This window comes from Mastigoproctus giganteus, chromosome 8, assembly GCF_048544385.1.
Source record: "Mastigoproctus giganteus isolate SK-2022 chromosome 8, ASM4854438v1, whole genome shotgun sequence".
Taxonomy (NCBI): Eukaryota; Metazoa; Arthropoda; class Arachnida; order Uropygi; family Thelyphonidae; genus Mastigoproctus; species Mastigoproctus giganteus.
Window position 1 is genome coordinate 83,169,407 of NC_143582.1, and position 19,735 is coordinate 83,189,141.

General features: G+C 36.4%; 1 protein-coding gene across 1 annotated transcript in view; it reads right to left on the reverse strand.

The window, feature by feature from the left end:
* The window catches only part of hh (hedgehog signaling protein), a 79,248-nt gene extending 64,283 nt beyond the window's left edge, over window positions 1-14,965 (reverse strand). Inside the window, exon 1 of the mRNA XM_090380285.1 lies at window positions 14,657-14,965. Within this exon, the coding sequence (XP_090236411.1) occupies window positions 14,657-14,965 (309 nt within the window). The remainder of the gene's footprint in view (window positions 1-14,656) is intronic.
* Between the last annotated feature and the right edge of the window lie 4,770 nt (window positions 14,966-19,735).

The window sequence follows — 19,735 nt, forward strand, 5'->3', positions numbered from 1 at the left end:
AAATTACTAAAGCGTAGAACTGTGATATTATAATTACTAAAGCATAGAACAGGGATATTATATGATAATATTAACCAATCGGATTAATGCCATCAGCGATAGAACATTACATCCGTCGTTAAATATATGCAGGAATGAAATAATGTTAAAATGTAGAGGCCGTCCTGTAGTTTAAAAAACCCGGACACACACACACACACACACACACACATTGATGTTCAAAGAAAGTGCATCACCTAGGAATTTCAAATTTCTAACCCTTTTTCGCGATGGTATGTTACATTAATGACTAGCATCACAAACAGAAATATAAACAAAAGATCTTTATTAATAGTTAAATAAAGCTAAGTAATATTTTACCAGTGCTCTCAAAATATTCCAAAATGAGCATTTTCAATCTTTATACAACAGTTTTTGGTAAACACGACAATTATGGCTGAAATGTTATCAAAAGCCGTCATTTGCTTCAGTTTATCATTCTAAATGGAAAACAAAATGAAAAGTTCACCAGGTGCAAACTAATCTTTAGTTGAACCGCCTCTGGCCCTGATGACAGCAGCACACCGTCGAGGCATTGACAAGATCAATTTCTGAAGATAATCAGCTGATAGTTCGTGGTTCCAAACACGAAATATGGCTTCCTGAAGTTCACGAAGTGTCTTTGGCTTCTTTCTGGCAACTGCAGATTCCACACGATGCCAACAGTTCTCTATAGGATTCAGGTCCCGGTTGTTTCCTGGTTAGCTAAGAGTTGTAATGGACCGTTCTTCGAACCATTTTTTTCACCTGTAACAAATGTAAACACATTATTGTCGAACTTCTAATGCAGAAATGGAGCTAAAGTAACTACAGAAGTGCCTACTTACACTTTTCGCCCGATGACAAGGAGCAGAGTCGTCCTGAAATATGCAGTTACTTGGCAGGTTGAAATTGTCTCTAATGGTTGGCAGCAATTTGCCTTCCAATATAGCCAGGTGTCCATTGGCATTTATGGAACCTTTTATAAACTGCTGGTGACCTACTCCGCCATAGATACGAAATGCACCCCAATATTATTTGGCTGGTAGGGAATTTCACTGTAGACACGATACAGTCTGGATGGTATTTTTCACCACGACTACGGCGAATCGTTTGTCTCCCATCAGAGCCATGCACGTTGAATTTCTTCTCATCCGAGAAAATAACTGACTTCCACTGCTCCGGGGTCCATTTGACATGCTCCTTATACCAATTTAATCGGGCCTTTTTCATTTTTTGTGAGGAGGAGCTTCTTCTTAGGACGACGGGCTAGAAGTCCATTTTTGAAGAGGCGTCTTCTGACTTATTGCACTTGCTACCACTCCTGTATGTTCTTCCCTTTCTCTTTTCAGCTCAGACGAAGAAGCTTTACGGTTTTTAAGGCATAAGAGCTTCAAAACGCGGTCCTGTTTTGGCGTAGAGACTTGTTTGCGTCCGGTTCCTTTTTTCCTATCAGCAGAACCAGTATTCTTGAGTTTGGAACGAAATCTACTCACTTTTGACTGATTACAAGATACTCTATAAGCAATATGACGGGAAGAGCATCCGTCCTCACGTAAAGCAACAATAGCACTCCTTCGTGCAGTTGGCGTCAACTGCACGTAACTCGCCATCCTGACACAAGCAAGGAATAACTGCAACTCTTGCAGAGAGTGTGCTTGTATAGCTGAAAGTAAGAGCTGATCAATATTACGTCATCATCTACCCGTGTTAATCTTCTCTGATGCAATCTGTAAGAAATATTGCCATATACTTATGGTATTCGGACGAAAATTACAATTTTAAGGTGTGATGCATTTTCTTTGAACACCAGTATATATATATATATATATATATATATATATATATATATATACTGTATATATTAAATTAAGCTTTATTAATTGTCGAAGATGAAAATTGACCATTTTATCTTTCCTTAATACAGGAACAGCATTACTGTAAGAAAGTGGAATATGGGCATAAATTAATCAAGTTGATGTAATGATTTGAAGAACATTCATTTATGGTATCAATTTCAAAAATACATATTTACAATTTGAATATGCATCCATTCTCCCAGAATGTAAAATAAAGTTAGTAGTTGATTGTTGGAACAAACTTCCACCTGGTGCTTTGGAAGGTGTTATTATGAGATTTTTTTTTTTTTTTTTGGCTGAAGCTGTATAATCTTGTTTCTTTACATCATTTTCCATTACTAATACTAACACTAATAAAGGAACGAAGAAACACTTGAAAGCATTGTTAATTGAAGGATTGTTAATGGCATTGTGCTACTGCAAAAGGATCTAGAAAAGATGGGCAGATGGGCTGAGAAGTGGCAATTGAAGTTTAACATTGACAAATGCAACGTACTACATATGGGTAGAAGTAACTCCATAGAAACGAGTACCAACTCTGTGGTACTACACTTTGGTGTGGTAGAAAATGAAAAAGACCTGGTAGTAATTGTGCCGTTTGATATGAAGTTTGCTGAACAGTGCAGACAGGCTGCCAGAGCAGGTCATGGGGTCTTATTGTCAGTGATATACAGAAATTTTGCTAGTAGGGAAAAGGAGGTGATTATCACTTTGCATAAGGCAATGGTCATGCCACGCCTTGAGTACTGCATACAGGTCTGGAGGCCTCATTTTAGGAAGGATGTAGAGTTGCTTGAGCGAGTACGGAGAAGGGCAACAAGATTGGTGAGGGGAACGAAGGGGTCCTCTTACCAGGAAAGGCTTAAGTCTGCAAATTGCAGTGTGTGGAGACTAGGCACCTGCGAGCTGATCTGATTGAGGTGTATAAAGCCGTGAATGGGTTGAGCAGGCTCAATTCTGATGGGATTCTTCCGCTTGTTCAGATTACGAACCTGAGGGGGCATAAATTCAAATCGAGGAAAGACAGTTGTAGAATAGATGTACGGAAATTTGCCTTTAGCCAGCGGGTAATTTATTGCTGGAACAAACTTCCACCTGTCGTTGTGGAAGTTCTGCATTCAAAAACAGATATAAGGAATGCAGAACTGCATTCCAGTTCTGCATTCCTTATATCTGTGTGACACCACGTCTCTGAAATCCCAACAATATCTGCCTTTGATGTTTTGAGCAATAACTCAAATTCATCAAATTTATTTACTAAACTCCTAGCATTGGTGTACGCGCAAGTATACATGCACCTGCTCTTCCTCTTAGCCACCCTAACACAACCCATGTGTTTACTTGTACCCCCATGATTCCCAGCAGTCTCTGTAATATCCTGCATCTTATTTTCCAGGCTGCTGCTCATTCCAATAGAAGCAGTGCAAGAATCACTTTCTCCTCTGCCAGTGGCTACTGTTACTCTATTAGGCCTTGTATCCCCCCAATCTAGCAGTTTTCCGACCCACCTAACACTGCCTCGATAGCATCAGCAAACATTCTTGCACCCTTTCTATTTAAGTGTATCCCATCCCTGTAGAAGCAGTCTCTCCTGTTAACAATTCCTGTTAATAATCATTCAAATATGTGAAAAACTGAATACAGGGTGTGAAACTGAATTATTTTGACGATCTTTTTTTAAACTTTTTTTTTTTCTTTAATTGAATTCTCTCATAACCAGATTTACAATATGAGGGTCATTCACAGTGTTATTTATAATTTTCAAAAGTATAAACCAGTACATCTTAGGCATAGGTTGACTTGGAAAATAATTTCGTTGTACAGAATTCTTCGTCAGAACTGTCTCTATTTATTCTCTATTCTATAAATGTTTTCGTTAAAACAGTATTCGTTGTAACGGGATTTTACTGTATATAAAATCATGCAGCGCCATAGGGCTTCATCTGATCTAAATATGCCGCCGTTTGGTCCACTGATGAACGAAAGCTTCTCCAGCTGACGTCTATATTTTTTTTCCCTCTTTGGCCGTTATTTTCCACTGCGATGCACTATGAACCTTTATTGAACCTTGTATTCTTTGTTTTGGAGCTTAGTTACAGGGTGACTAATTTAGTTCATCTGTTGTCAGCTCTCCGCGCAATGTGGCCAACCACTGACAGCTATCTTTCCTTGATCTTTAAAAATTTTAATTTTAATTAGTGTTTGCGTCATGATCCATTTGTCTCTATTTCTATCCAGTCTCATAATTCCAAAAATGATCTGGTATGTCCCTCTTTGATCTACTCTCAACTTTCTGAATCCTGTCTTTACACTAGTCTCAGCTTTCTTAATCTTGTCTTTACATTATTCTCGATGTCACTTCCATTTTTTCTGTAAGTCTCCGTGCTCCACTTCGGTAGGTCGTGATAGACAGATTATATTGATTTTTTATTATTATTTGAAGCTTGCTTCACTCTTGTATAGCCTCCGACTATAATATTATAACTGTTGGTTGCAGTTGAACATTTAGAGAGGATAATTATTTAATTTTACTCTCTTCATACGTGGTATTTGTACATTCTCTTATTTATACAACATGGAAAAATTTATATATTGATATCGGCAATATAATGCAAAGAAGCAAGCACCAGCCAAAAAAATAAATAAAATAACCATCAATTTAAATAAACGGACAAGCTTATTATATTATATTTTAAGATATCTTACAAATTAAAATATAAATATTTGTTTTGCTAAAATAAATCCAGGAAGGGCGATGGAAAGTGAGAATTAGCATTAATGACCGAGTATTAAGTTAAAGATAGTAAGTATCAAGATTGGATATTTAGTTTTAATGTAAATAAGGTTAAGGTTTGAAGAAACACTGGATTTGGGGGGGGGGGGAGTTATAGACGTATATGTTAAATAGCGGCTAAATGGAAACAAGTAATTTCGAGTAATATAAAAGAGCTAACAGGCACAGCAGGACTAGATAGAGGATGCTATTTCAGAACAGGCGTGAAAGGGTTGCTGAGGGCAAGAACAATAGGACCGTGAAACGGCATTTACGAAGCGTCTCTTTTGATCTAAGTCACAGGGAATGAGTAGACGTCCAGTGTTCGTATAAAAAGAAAACGGCGTCAGGGCGACTGAATTTTGGATAAGTTCGAGATACTTAGCAGAGAAAGTATGAACACGAAAATAAGTGTTTTGGAGGTGACCGGCAAACATGAAAGGGCCATACTGCCCTGTGAAAAAAATAAGAAATTTCTAGAGAAGGGTTGGTTTGTGTGCTAGGGAGACAGCTGGGGTGAGATGTTTTAGCAAATAGGAAGGAAAGAAAAATTAAACAGTATGGGGATTGATTGAAGTCCTTGGGGGAGGCATTTCAAACTTGAGGAAAAAAGAAAAGTTCGGGGGGGGGGAAAGAAGTAATTTGAGCAAGTGCCCACTCTGTATCTAACTTCCCTGTGGCCGAAAAGGTCGTGAGTTTGCGGGTTGAAGTGGCAGTAGATTTTTTGGTGGTCAGAATTCATATCTCGTGGTAGCAAGATGAAGAAAAAAAAAGGGGGGAGGTGAGTGAGAGAAATGGGTAGTGAGGTATAGAGGATGCGAGTAACTGCGGACTGAAAGTAATGATGGTTTTTGGAGGTATGGAAGAGTGGGAACATGTGTGTTGAGAGTTATGCAGGTAAGTGATAATGGTCAGTTGTGCAGATAAGTGAGCCAAGAAGAGAAGAAAGCCTGTTTGCCACGAAGGAAGCTTGAAAGCAAGGAAATTGGAAGTAGCGGCCATTCCGGAACGTAAGTCTGTTCCTGTTTTTTTTTATCAAATCCTGAACTCATCATCGTCATCAGCCATTTTCAATCCACTGCAGGATGAAGGCCTCTCCAGCAACTTTCCAGTTCCTTCTGATTTGAGCACTGGCCATCCATTTACTACTCGAAAACTCATGAATTTCATCTATCCATCTCCGCCTTTGTCTTCCAGGTTTTCTTCTAGCTCCTCTTGGGTACCATTCTGTTATTTTCTTAGTCCATCTGTCATCATGTCTTCGAGCTATGTGTCCTGCCCAAGACCATTTTAGTTCTTTAGTTTTGATAAGAATGTCCTTTACTTGAGTTTGCTGCCTAATCCATGTGTTTCTCTTCTTATCTAACAGTCTGATTCCCAATATGATTCGTTCCATTCTTCGCTGTGTAGTTCTCAGCTTCTCTTCCATTCTTTTGGTGAGTGCCCAAGTTTCACTTCCATAAGTCATGGTGGGGAGTATACATTGATTCTATTATTTTACGTTTCAGACAAACTGGGATATTGCTCTTCAGTATGTGACTATATTTCCTGAATGCTATCCATCCAAAATTTATTCTTCTCTTGACTTCCAGCCATTTATCATTATTACAGCTAATAACTTGTCCCAGATAAGTATATGACTCCACCTTTTCAATTACTGCTCCTTCAATCATTATTTCCCTTTCCGTGGCATACTTGTTCATCATTACTTTTGTTTTAGCCATATTCATCTTTAGTCCAAAATCCTTACTAACTGTGCATAACTGATTAAGATTTTCCTCTAATTCTTTGGGATCGTGGCTTATGACCACAATGTCATCTGCAAATCGTAAATGGTTTAGGTACTCTCCGTTCACATTGACTCCTTTCTGCGACCAGTCTAATCTTCTGAAAGCTTCCTCAAGGGCAGCAGTAAACAGCTTCGGAGATATTGTGTCTCCTTGTCGAACTCCTTTCTCGATTTTAAATTTGCTACTGTCTTTGTCTAGTCTAATAAAGGATGTAGCACTCTCATATATTTTCTTCAAAATCATAATATATGGAGTATCTATGCCCTGTCTTTCCAGTGCCCGAAACATTGCCTTATGCTGTATGGAGTCAAATGCCTTTTCATAATCCACAAATGCCAGGCATAATGGTGTTTTATATTCATTTGCTTTCTCCATTAGCTGTGATATTACGTGAAGGTGATCCATAGTTGAGAATCCTGTCCTAAAGCCAGCTTGCTCTTTCGGTTGATTCTCATCAAGTATTCTTTCTAACCTGTTAGTAATGACCCTTGTGAACAACTTGTAGATATGGGATAACAAGCTAATTGGTCTATAATTTCCAATTTCTGATTTATCTCCTTTCTTATGCAGCAAAACTATGATTGCATTATTCCACTGCTTAGGCATCACACCTTTTCTAATGCACTTTGTGAAGAGCCTTGCCAGTTTTTGTGTTATGTCTCTTCCTCCCAATTTTAACAACTCTACAGTAACTTCATCTTCCCCCGGGGCTTTCCGATTCTTCATTTTCTTCAATGCATGTTCTACCTCATCAGGAAGAACTCAAGGACTCATAATCTAGCTCTGTTAGCAATTGAGTGATAGTCCTTTAAAAAAAAGAACATTCCTGTTGTATTAGGCAAGTTAGTTACTAAGGTTGAGATAATTTGTTATGAATGATAATGAAATAACATAAGGGTGGTAAAGGGGATGAGTAAGATGATAACTAAAGAGTAATTAACATGTAACATGTATTGCATTTGTAATACATTTTGGTAATACAGTTGTAATACATTTCATGTGTTAAAGGCTAGAAACAAATATACAAAAAGAGTAATAAGAGTTGAAATTAGTTTTACTGATGTAAGTGATAAAAATTGGTAAATGTAAGAGAATAATGATTGAGTAATCATGGAGGATTCATATTAAATAAGATACAACTGATGCAAACTGATGTTAATAATATGTAAATCGAGAATAGTTGGAGAGAGAGAGAGAGAGAGAGAGAGAGAGAGAGAGAGAGACAATGTATTGTACTAGTATGGTTCATATATATGGAAATTGGTATGCATGTATGTAATTATTTGTATATAATGTTCATTAAAGGTTTGTAAATTTTTTGTAAATAAATGTCTCTAATATTCTGCTAACACCAACTTTACACACCCTAGAATCTAGAATTTCCGTGAATTGCAGTCAGATTTGCGAAATGTGGGGTGGGTTTGAGACCTCAGTAGGGTTCAAATTAAAATCAAACAAAAAGAAACCACCACAATATGAATATCGCTTAAAAACCTTCCTAACGAGTTGCCCTGGTATTGTAGTACCTCGAATAAGCAACGCTTCACCAATGGAGAAGACTGACGTTACTTATTCTCGGCGGATACCACCACCCAGACGGCACTGTTTGCAAAATAATATGGGATAAAAACTCTGTTATCCACATCTCTGTCCCTATTAGACCAAGGAAAGCAAAAAGATAGAGGAAAGCGATGGCAGAAAAGGAAGAAGAAGAAATGCCGTCGAAAGAGGAAAGGGGCAGTTACTCCTCAAACTCCCACAACTAGATCACTCATAAATCTCTCGAATAGGTAACCATTAGAGAAGGCTGTTATTACTTATTCTCAGTAACTTCAGGCAGCATAAAGCGCCCCCAGACGGCAGCGTTTCAATGCTTTTTGGTCTTTCTTCGGTGGGTGGGTAAGTACACTGGTGTAGCAATAAGTGACAAACCAGTTATGAAGTATAACTCCACAATATAAGAGATGCCAGTTGGTGTACAATAGTATATAGACTGAGAAGATTTTTTGGGCTAAAAATCTTGGTCCAAAAAATCTTCTCACATCAATTTAAATAAAAACTTAAAATAAAAGAATGTAAACCTCACCTTCTTTCATTTACTTATTTCTTTTAAGTATATATCCAAACCCTCCATAATTTTAGATAAGCTTCCAACCTGCACAAGGATAGATGGGAGTTTATTTCAACACTAAAAATTCGGACAGTGTCCGAATCTTCAGTGGAACAGTGTCATTTAGTTTATTCAAACCTTTCAAGGCTTTATGTACTTCGATCAGGTCACTCCGCGGATACCAGGTTTACAAACACTGCGGCTTACAAAACTCAATCTCTCCTGATTAAACTATTCCTTTGTGCCCTTAGCCAATTTCGTTGGTCTTCTCTGTATCCTTTCCAACAGGTCCACACGTTTTCTATAAGGGATCTCCAAGTCTTTATGCAATATTCAAGATGCGACTTAACCATTGGTTTATATAATGAGGCCTCTAAATCCAGGGGCGTTCCTAGGGTATATGGTGCCCGGGTGCCAATCACAATTTGGCGCTCGGGTGCCAATTTAAATCTGACGACCCCTTTAAAATTTTCTTCATATATGTATGTAAGTTTCAGGTTTTCAGGCGCCCCTTGAACGTTGAGGCCCGAGTGCAGTGCACCCCTTTCACCCTCGGGACGGCCCGCCCCTGTGTGAACCTGTACTGCGTACAGGTCTGGAGGTCTCATTTTAGGAAGGATGTAGAGTTGCTTGAACGAGTACAGAGAAGAGCAACAATATCGGTGAGGGGGAACAAAGGGCTCTTATCAAGAAAGGCTTAAGTTCTGCAAATTGCAGCGTCTGGAGATTAGACACCTGCGGGGTTATCTGGTTGAGGTGTATAAGGCCTTGAATGATTTGAGCAAGCTCAGTGCTGATGGGATTCTTCCTCTTGCTCAGATTACGAACCCGAGGGGCCATAAATTCAAATTGAGGAAAGACAGTTGTAGAATAAAAAAAAAATATATATATATATTTGGAAAATTAAATGCACTAGGCATAATCCTTATGGGTTTTGATAATTAACTATATAATATCGGTGTAAATACACCATAGTTAACCCATATATTTGAGCTACGATTGTAGCGTAGAAGGCATCATTTTAATTGTATCTCATAATGTGGTTGCCTTGTTGTGAAGGCAACCACATTATGAGATACAATTAAAATGATGCCTTCTACGCTACAATCGTAGCTCAAATATATGGGTTAACTATGGTGTATTTACGATATTATATATATATATATATATATATATATATATATAATGGTGTATTTACGATATTATATATATATATATATCGTAGCTCAAATATATGGGTTAACTATGGTGTATTTACGATATTATATATATATATATATATATATATATATATATGTGCGGAAATTTGCATTTAGCCAGTGTGTGGTTGATTGCTGGAAACTTCCATCTGTCGTTGTGAAAGTTGATAGCTTAAATAAATTCAAGGAAGAACTGGTTTTGGTTTTGTTATTTTGGTTTTTTTTTTTTAAGGAGCATTAGCAACCAAGGCCATATTGCTCCGGGGATATGCGGTGGTAATTCTCTGACCTTTCCGTATCCTCCGTATTTGGTATTCACCGGCTCGAACCCCGGTCTAATTGAGAAGCGTGTGCTACGCACTGCTGCTCCTGCCCACCTGGCTTCGGAGGCGCCTAAAGGAAGAACTGGAGAAAAAAAACAATTGGAGCAAATAGATGGGCGAAATAGGAATTTTTTTTTTTTTTCCTGGTGCTGTATAAGCTTGCTTTCTTGCATCACATTACTGATGCTGATGCTAATGGAATATCATTCATTCATCCGAACTGACAAAGTTTCTATATATGGTTTACGAAACCCTATGAGCTGTCATAGCATCTACAACTGTCAGAAAACTTCATATCAGATTAAAATAAATTTTCTGTTTATACTCCGGCACGACAACCAAGTCAGTAGAGTTTACAATAAATCGTCAATACAAATATTTATCGTATTTAGTGGTCACGGGCTTGAACCACGGTCCACTCAAGGAACGCGTGCTATGCACTCTCGCTCCTGACCACTGGGCTACGTCAGGCCTAAATTGTACGTACTTATTACCAAGTAAGGAAGTAAGTATACTTACTACTAAGCCCTTTGCATGGTGTGGTACCTAAGTGGTGCATTGCTCTGAGATTACTGTTACCAGATGAAAGATGTGGCTTTTTCCATTATCTCAGCTCTATTTATCAAATCATACGCTGATTGCTGTCGTTAACCGCCTTGTACACATTTGTATCATCAGGAGACTTAGACATTAAACTTGAAATAGAGACATTAATATCATTAATGAATTTTAGAAACAAAAGGGAACAAAGAACCGAACGCTATAGTAGCCCATTTCCTGATATTAGTCCACGAAGAGCAGTAGCCATTTATAACTACTCTGTCTCCTACCATTTAACCATTCTAATGCCACATTGCTCCAATTTATACAACAGTTGTTAATATGGGACTGTATCAATAGCTTTACTGAAGTGTTAGTAAATGACGTCAAACTTATTTCTTCTATCCAGTTCTTCACTGACAAGTTGTCAGTACAACTTCGTAGTAACTAATGAGATCACTCAGAGAGGATCTATCGTTAATAAAGCTATGCTGTGATCATCTTATAATTCCATACGTATCCAGATGATCTGCATTGCATTCTTAACTAATCCGATCGATGAAGCGAGGAATTTTTATGGATTTTTTCATTAGCATTAGCATTAGTAGAGGCATGTGATGCAAGAAAGCAGGCTTATACAGCATCAGCAAAAAGAAAAAACTCTTCTTTGCTTAATCTATCTCAGACGAGGGTTGCATGGTTTTTCTTTCGAAAATTCAGGTTTTTCGTACAGCAAAACAGTAAACTGACCGCAAATACTGACACAGTACACTTGACTTTAATTACTTTAGTGCTTAACACACACACACACACACGCACACGCCATCCTTAGCTAGGGACTCCGTAATGTTAGCTGTCACAGAATTCAAATGACAGGTCTGTAGTTCTCATTTCATCTTTTTTTTGATTAACCTTTGTGAATAGGAGGGACGTTTGCACATCTCTTAATCTATAGGGAAATCGCAAGGATGCTTTCATTATGACGACCAAAGATGTGCTGATATCTTTTGCTCTCTCCATCAATATAATTTTATAGATTTCTTCTAGTCCATTTTGAACTTATTATAAAATCATTCAACTACCAATTAGGAATAGATAGAAGAAGCGTAACTAGGAATTTTGATACGTGTGGTCAAATATCAAATGCTCCTTTGGTTTTATAAAAATCATTAAATTATAATTATATTGCAATATCAATTTTCAACTTATCGGCAACAAGTTCATCATCATCATCAGTACTACTGTTACCATGGATATCATTTGGACCATTATGGTTGATTCCTTTTCTTGTACCGCTAACGTAAGCGAAAAAATCCTTGTTACTGTTCTTTGCACTCTTAGCCAAGGACTTTTCGTAATTTGCCTTATCAAGTCTAACCCTCCAGTAACTTCAGGATTCAGGGTCGTTTGTCGATAATCATCCCGTGCATTTTTCTTTTCTGCCTCTAAGGTTATCCGTTATTTTGTGGCTTGTGTGTGTTTTTTTTAAAATCACGCTTGTGTTTTGTTTTGTTTTTTAAATCACGGTTACAAAATTAAATTTGTTACGGGTTTCATTTTTCTTGTTGGAAAATTACTTTCAACAAGTTAGGTGTAAATATGAATAAAGCAATAAAGAATTATAACACATTACACTTTATCAAACAAAATGGAATTTTAATCAGAAAGAGGTCTTGTGAGACCCGTAAATTTCATATCAACAAGTTGCAATTTACATAGTTGCTAATGCTCCTAAATAACAAACAAACATAACATAAGTTTACATAGTTTGAAAAGGACACATTCAATGTAATTAGAGAAAAAATATTCTCCACCTCTATCCCAAGAAAATATGGTGAAAATATTTTCTTGAGATACGTCTAGAAAACACGGGTAAGTAATCTAATCTATCACTGATTGAAGATAATATTTCGCCTTTCTGAAATATTATTTCATTTCAGACATTCTGCATGTTAGGAGATTCAAGTAAATTTAAGTGAAACAATTTAATACGACTAATAATGCCTTATCCAATGCATATTGAGCATCCCGTAATAGTCACATAATCCTTGTCTTGGATTCTGCAGACAGCAAAAATAATGGCTGAATTAATGCGTGAAAATATATCGAGAAAATTCATACAAAATGAGTTATATTTCAACTTTTAATCAGGATTATCCTGTATTTCAACTAATTTTCCTTCTTAAATTTATATTATTATAAGCTTCATTACCCATAATTAGTTTCAAAATTCTTCGAATTAAATTGATAATTTGTTTTATATCTGTGTGATTAGTCCTTGCTATTAATGGCACAGTTAATTACAGACTCTGAAAAGTAAGGTATATCGTAATATTTGTACATAGATTTTAAATTTGTTTCTAATATGGTAGAATAAGTACAGTATGTAAAGAAATGTAATTTTTGAATTAAGTAATTAATATGCCCCGGTTAGCTCAGCGAATAATTCAGCCGAAGTTCTGATATTGGTAAAAGATATATGTGGAGGTGAGCAGGTAAATGAAGGCACTTATATTTGTGATATTGTATTATCATTGGAATAAGATCCAGAGTTTAGTGGGGTGCCTTCATCTCTCCAATCATGAATTTTATTTTTTTTCTTGACTAATTATTAATTTATCATCGTTATTTCACTTCTGAACTGAAGTAAAAACCACTCTGAAACTCACGAGTCAATAATAATAATACAATACAATACAATTCTGGACTCGAAATGGAAAACTTTTACGAAATGGGACGTTTCAGGATAATAGAACAGAAAGCGGTTAACGTGGAATTATATGCATTATATGTAAACGCCGTTCCGCTTCAGTAATGCCTATACAATGTACTGTATATGTATATTACTGCAGCGGAACGTCGTTCCAGCGTCTTCTCCGCACCATGATACACTTATTATCCACATCTCAAAAAATACATTGCAAATTAGTTAAGGAGATCAACCCCTTATGAATAACATACAAAAAACATTACATTTTCCATACATTTACTTTAATCCTTACCGCTACTAAAAATAGAAATATAATATTATTATGTTTGTATTGTTATTGTTGATATCAATAATAATTAATAATGCTGATATAATAATACTAATACCAAGTTTATTAAGAAGCGTAGCTCCTTGTAAATAAATAAAGTTATACAGGAAGAAAAAATAATTTTAAAACTCTTCACTTTAAAAGCTGGAGGGGGAGGATGCTAACAATATTTTTATGCTGCCGCTACAAAAATTGAACGATCGTTTAGTTTGTTATCTCGTTATAAATAAAACCCCTCAATAGGAAGTTTATTTCTAAAATTCTGTAATTTCTCTTTATATTAAAATTCAAACTTGCTAAGACATATATTTTATTGTAAAATAATAATAATAATAATAATAATAATAATACAGTAATTCACAGTCAGAGAGTTCCTCGACCAACCGTAACACAAGACATAACAATCACCCTTTGTACTTGGTAGCAATACCCCTCACGGGGTGAAACCCCCCAATCAGGGAGAAATAATATGAGGGCAATAATAATAATAAATGATTCATTAATAAATGAATTTAATACTAACAATAATAATAACGTTAATAATAAATAACTTAATTAATAGTAACAACATTAATAATAAATTCATTAATAAATGACAGAAAGTATTTTCTTTCTCCATTATTAATCTTTTTTTTTTTTAAATCAGAAATCCGAATATTTCCACCATATTGAAAAACAATGATTGGGAAACCGTGACTGACAAAGGGTGACACAAAGAAGACAAACTGGCTGTATTAAATAAGATGGGCCTTTTAAGCAGTCCAGTACAATTCATTCTGAAAAGGAAAAGTAAATAAAACAAATTTTACTAGTAATAACAGACGGGTACATTTATTAGTAATAAATGGATCCGTCATGGAGGCACCAATATGAAATGGTAACAATAGCTGCAGCCGAATCCATCTTATTTGTCGTCCGCCTGTATAACGTATCAGTCGGGATTTTTTTTTTTTTTTTTTTCCGCATGCTATTTTAGAAACCCTAGGTTTATACAAATAGAACTTACCTGAGTCATCAAACGATCAGCTCCGCTTCCTTCTTCATCTCTGAAGATAATATCCGAATTATAATTTGGTACAAGGTATTTAAATTTTGTATCATTTCTTTGTATCTTTCCTTCTTTCAAGCCACTTGCACCCAATGTATTTTCAGAAACATTCGGAACATGCTGCTTGAATACCAAAGGCAGTAGCTTACGGGGAGTACGGCGCCGACCGCCACCCCTACCTGGACCACAGCTTTGCGTTAAATCAGTAACAAAAATGATTATAATTGTAAGTTCTAACAGAGAGCGGTGTATGTGCCACCGAGTCATGTCTCAGTTAATTGAAGGGAATTATACTGCTATGTTGTAGTCCGCATGTTTCCCGGTAATATCTACCAGTATAAACTCCAAAACTGAATATTATTGAGTGCTCTCTTTGAACACTTGAGAACCATGATGCAAGTCCCATGATAAACGAGTGCAATTATCTGCATTTTTGTTCATTCGTATAAAGAGTAGTCAGATGTCATGCAGTGCATTACAGCTGTATTAAGAACATTATCTCTCTGCCCGCCCTCCACCGACACATCTCTCTATCTGTATGAGATCATCTTTATACATTCTGTTTCTTCAGGTATACTAGAAAACACAGGTTTTGAGCATCCACGCTTCTCCGGTGCAGGATAACAGTGATCAATTAGGTAGCATCTGCTTCTCTTTCGTGATTGGTGAAACATTATTTGACAGTGATCTACGTTTCAGGAGGGTGCGTTCGAAGTCTGTCACCACTGCCTGTCAATTCAGGTGGCTCTGTGAAACGCGACGTCACATTTAGAGCTGAGAGGAATGAAGGGGGGTTACCTTGTAGTAAAAGTCACCGAAATTACAAGGTGTGCAGAGATTAACATAGGCTTTTCTTTACCAGAAAAGGCAGAACATTTAGTTAAATCTTTTAAGTTTACAGAATTACCTTGCCACCTCCTCTCCCAACAGTTCCCCCCCCCCATTGATGCGACGGTTGACATGCTTAGCTTATCAGCCTTGAAGTGTAAAAAAGAATAGGAGGAGGAGGAGAAGGAGAGTTGCCTCTTAACGAGTTCCTAATAATCTTGAGGATACGGTACCCTTTAATGTATACTACCAATTATTTAAACCTCGACCTTAGGTTTGGATCAGAAGGGAAGTGGAGAAACAATTAGTAGCTGATTTTCCCTGCTGAGAAAGACGAACGAGGCCGGATTTAGCTCAAAGCCACGTAAGCTATGGCTTCGAACCTCGCTATCCGAGGGGGGGGGGGGCGGTTTCCCGTTTCCTTTGGTAAAGATAAAAATCTATAATTAGATATTTTGGGTCTTTTTCACATATTCAATCTAAATCCAGCCGTTACGACGGATTGAAGATTGAGACACTTAGCCAACTATGTACTTTGCGTTATAAATTACAGTGCACGAAGTATTCACAGAAAAATGTCACAAGTGAAATTTTAAGCAAAGGGACGTCTCTGTATTGGACCTATTTATTTTTAATTTCGTTATTAAATTTAGCATTTGGCTTTCAAAGCCTTATAATATAAATTAGAAATCTCAAGGAATTTAGGAATAGCAAATTTTAAGGAAATATTCAGGATTATGGATTAATACATTAATATACATAATAAAATTATCATACTGAAATATCATAAAATGAAACATCATAATGCATATAATATAGTATCGTAAAGTAATACCCAAAAGAAATATTACATCATATCTTAAAAAAGAAAACATCGTAATAAAATAAATGATACTGATTAGTGAAATTTCTAATCTCTATATTTCTAATTTGGTAAAACAAACAAAAAAGGTTACTTAATATGCACACTACGTTACATTTCAGTCACATTCGATTTTTTCTTAAATGAAATGAATTGTTGTTTTCATTTTTTGTAATTAATAGAAGTGAAAAGTAAATATAGCTATCTCTTGAACAATTAATTACTAAGATTATAACTTCACAGAACACTTAAAACTATATAGTTTTACTTTCTCTAAACTTAACTGTTCAGTTTAGTTACAACTGTATAATATTTATTAATCTTTTCCAATATACTTTTAAGTCTCTTTTCTCTAAATATATATAGAGAGAAAAAGAGACTTGTGAAGAGATACATATGTATGTATCTCTTCACAAGTGACACCACGTTCACTAGTCTTACATAAGAATACAACGAAGCATGCGCTGATTGACTCTACATTACAAGTTCTGCATTAAAATGCGCTGACTGACTTTACATTACAAGTCCTGCATTAAAATGCGCTGACTGCCTCTAAATTCTGCATTTAATCAATAATTTTCTTGTTTCCATACAAATTGTATGGAAAAAAGAAATATTGGTAAAACTCCAGATTTTGGGTACTAGTTCATATTTCGACAAACGGAAAGGAACAAAACAATGATTGGAAGGTGCCACTCACCTCTTTCTCCCGTCCCCTGTCCTCCTTTGGTTGATATGCCTAGGGTGTTTATCCCCTACTTGCCGCTGTTTTAAAATCGGAAAAGGAGTTCCGATTTTAAAACAGCTTGATGGGGGGATAAACACCCTAAGCTAAGCACCCCCCCTCCTCGACGACACAAAACAATCAAAAACAAAATGCCTTCACAATAATCACCCAATCACAGAACTCGACCGTACAATCACTCCGTTCTACGACCACGCCCACTGCGCGGAGACAAGTGGCACCCAAATAATAGATTTAGCCGAAATAGTAATTACGGATTTCTATTTGTCCGATTTTAATTAAATTTAGAATAACTCAACAAATATTTTTGAAAGATCAAATATAAAATTTCATGAAAATCGTCCGCTGTAAGTTGAATTTTTATGTGCGGACGGACATAGTAAAGACAATAGGCGCATATGCATATATGTACAGTGGACACCGCTTACTGTGATAACCCCAGGACTCAGCTAAAGTGAAAACAATTACCGAAAAAAAAAAAAAAAAAAACCCTGAGAATGCAGATGTTCAGCATTGTTTATTGTTTTAGAGCGGAAATGTGTACATAAAAAGGTGGAAGTAGAAAGAAAGTGTTGAAAGAAAAGATTGAAATCAAGCTATATAAAATACTTTAATTCAACTGTCCACTGTTTCTTCAAGAAAGTCATCAATAAATATTAAACTGTCATAATGTTTCTGAAAACACCTACAAATTATTAAAAAACCAACTATTAAAATCAAGCATCAGAAAAGGGTTAATGCTCTGTTGTAAAACAGTCATTGGTAGAACAGATTGGTAGTACAGAAACAGTACAGTCAGATTGGTAGTACAGAAACAGTACAGTCAGATTGGTAGTACAGAAACAGTACAGTCAGATTGGTAGTACAGAAACAGTACAGTACTTTCACGAAGTAACGACACCGAAAACCATACGAACTGTAAGAAGTAACAGCAGTAATTAGCTACATAGTGTTAGAGGTCAAGAATAAAGTGTTAGAGTTCAAGAACAAATCTTTTTTTAAATTTTTTTTTTATAGAAGTGAAAAGTAAATATTGTTATTTTCTTATTAAGTCTCTTTTTCTCTCTGTATGTATGTATCTGTTGATAAGTGAGTTGACTACTTTTAGTGTTACCTAATAATAAATGCAAAGCGTGCACGGACTGTCTGTAGACTGACTGTCTAAGAAAACATTAAAACTATATTTAAAGTATGAATTTCTTTTTTCCATGTAATTTGTGGATTGATGGAACATGCTTCCATCTTAGAGGGGAACAGGTATCCTGTGTGTTATCAGACACTCAGCCTAAAACACTGATGGATCCAATATCTCTCTATTACAGAAGATTTAGGAGAAGTCCGGTTGGCCTGCCTCCCTAAAATCCACTCATGCTCACCTTCTCGATGGTAAGCCCTGTTACGTCACTTAGGTGGCAACGAACGTGTAGAGTGGTTCTCTTCAAGATGCCTGGTCAGCATGAAGAGGAAAAGACCAACCCCTCCAGCAATATGAAAGCACGACGAAACAAATGGCCCTCAGTCCCCAGCAGCTTTCACTCTCCCTCTTACGGCAGCGAGAGGATTAGAGTGGAAGCAGAGGGTGCTAAGAATCTCTGGGTACGACCAGGCTGCCATGCACGGAAACTGAACTTGGCCTGTTATAACGTAAGAACACTCATCGGTGAAGACAGGATATTAGAGCTGGAAAAGGAATTAGAAAATGTGAATTGGAATATCATCGGTTTGGCTGAAACAAGAAGAAGAAATGAATCACTTATAAGTTTATCAAGTGGAAATCTGCTGTACACCAATGGAAACAGTGAAAGGAGTGAAGGTGGAATTGGGTTTCTGGTCCATAAAGATTTTAAAAACAACATTTTGGAATTCAAAAGTACATCACCAAGAGTGTCAAGACTAATACTCAAGATTTCTAAGGGATACAAGCTAAAGATTATAATGATTTATGCACCAACATCGAGCCATGATGATGAAGAGGTTGAAGAAATGTACACTGAAATTGAGAGTCTTCTAGATGAGCAGAAAACCCACTACACTATTATTATGGGAGACTTCAATGCTAAGGTTGGAAAAAGACAAAACAGCACAGAAAGGGGAACTATAGGAAATTTTGGAATTGGTGAAAGAAATGAAAGAGGTGAAAGACTTGTGGAATTTGCAGAATCTCAAGGACTGTCAGTAATGAACACTTTTTTCAAGAAAAGGGTGAACAGAAAGTGGACATGGAAGAGTCCAAATGGATTAACTACTAATGAAATCGACTTCATCCTCACTAACAGAAGATATATTGTGAATGATGTTACCGTCCTGAATAAGGTAAATGTTGGAAGTGATCACAGAATGGTAAGATGTACACTTGATATAGATGTAGGAAAGGAAAGGAAAAAACTGACTCGAGTAAATAATACAAAGGTCTTTGAAATAACAGAGGAGGAGAAAAAGCAGTATGTACTGGAACATAAGAACAAGTTTGAGCTTCTGCAGACTGCTGAGGACCAAGATATCGACGAGGAATATTACAACTTTTTGAAAGTGATAAAGCCCAAGAAACCTATAGGGAAAAAGAAATCCAAAGAAGAAAAAATTAGTCAAGAAACACTTGTCA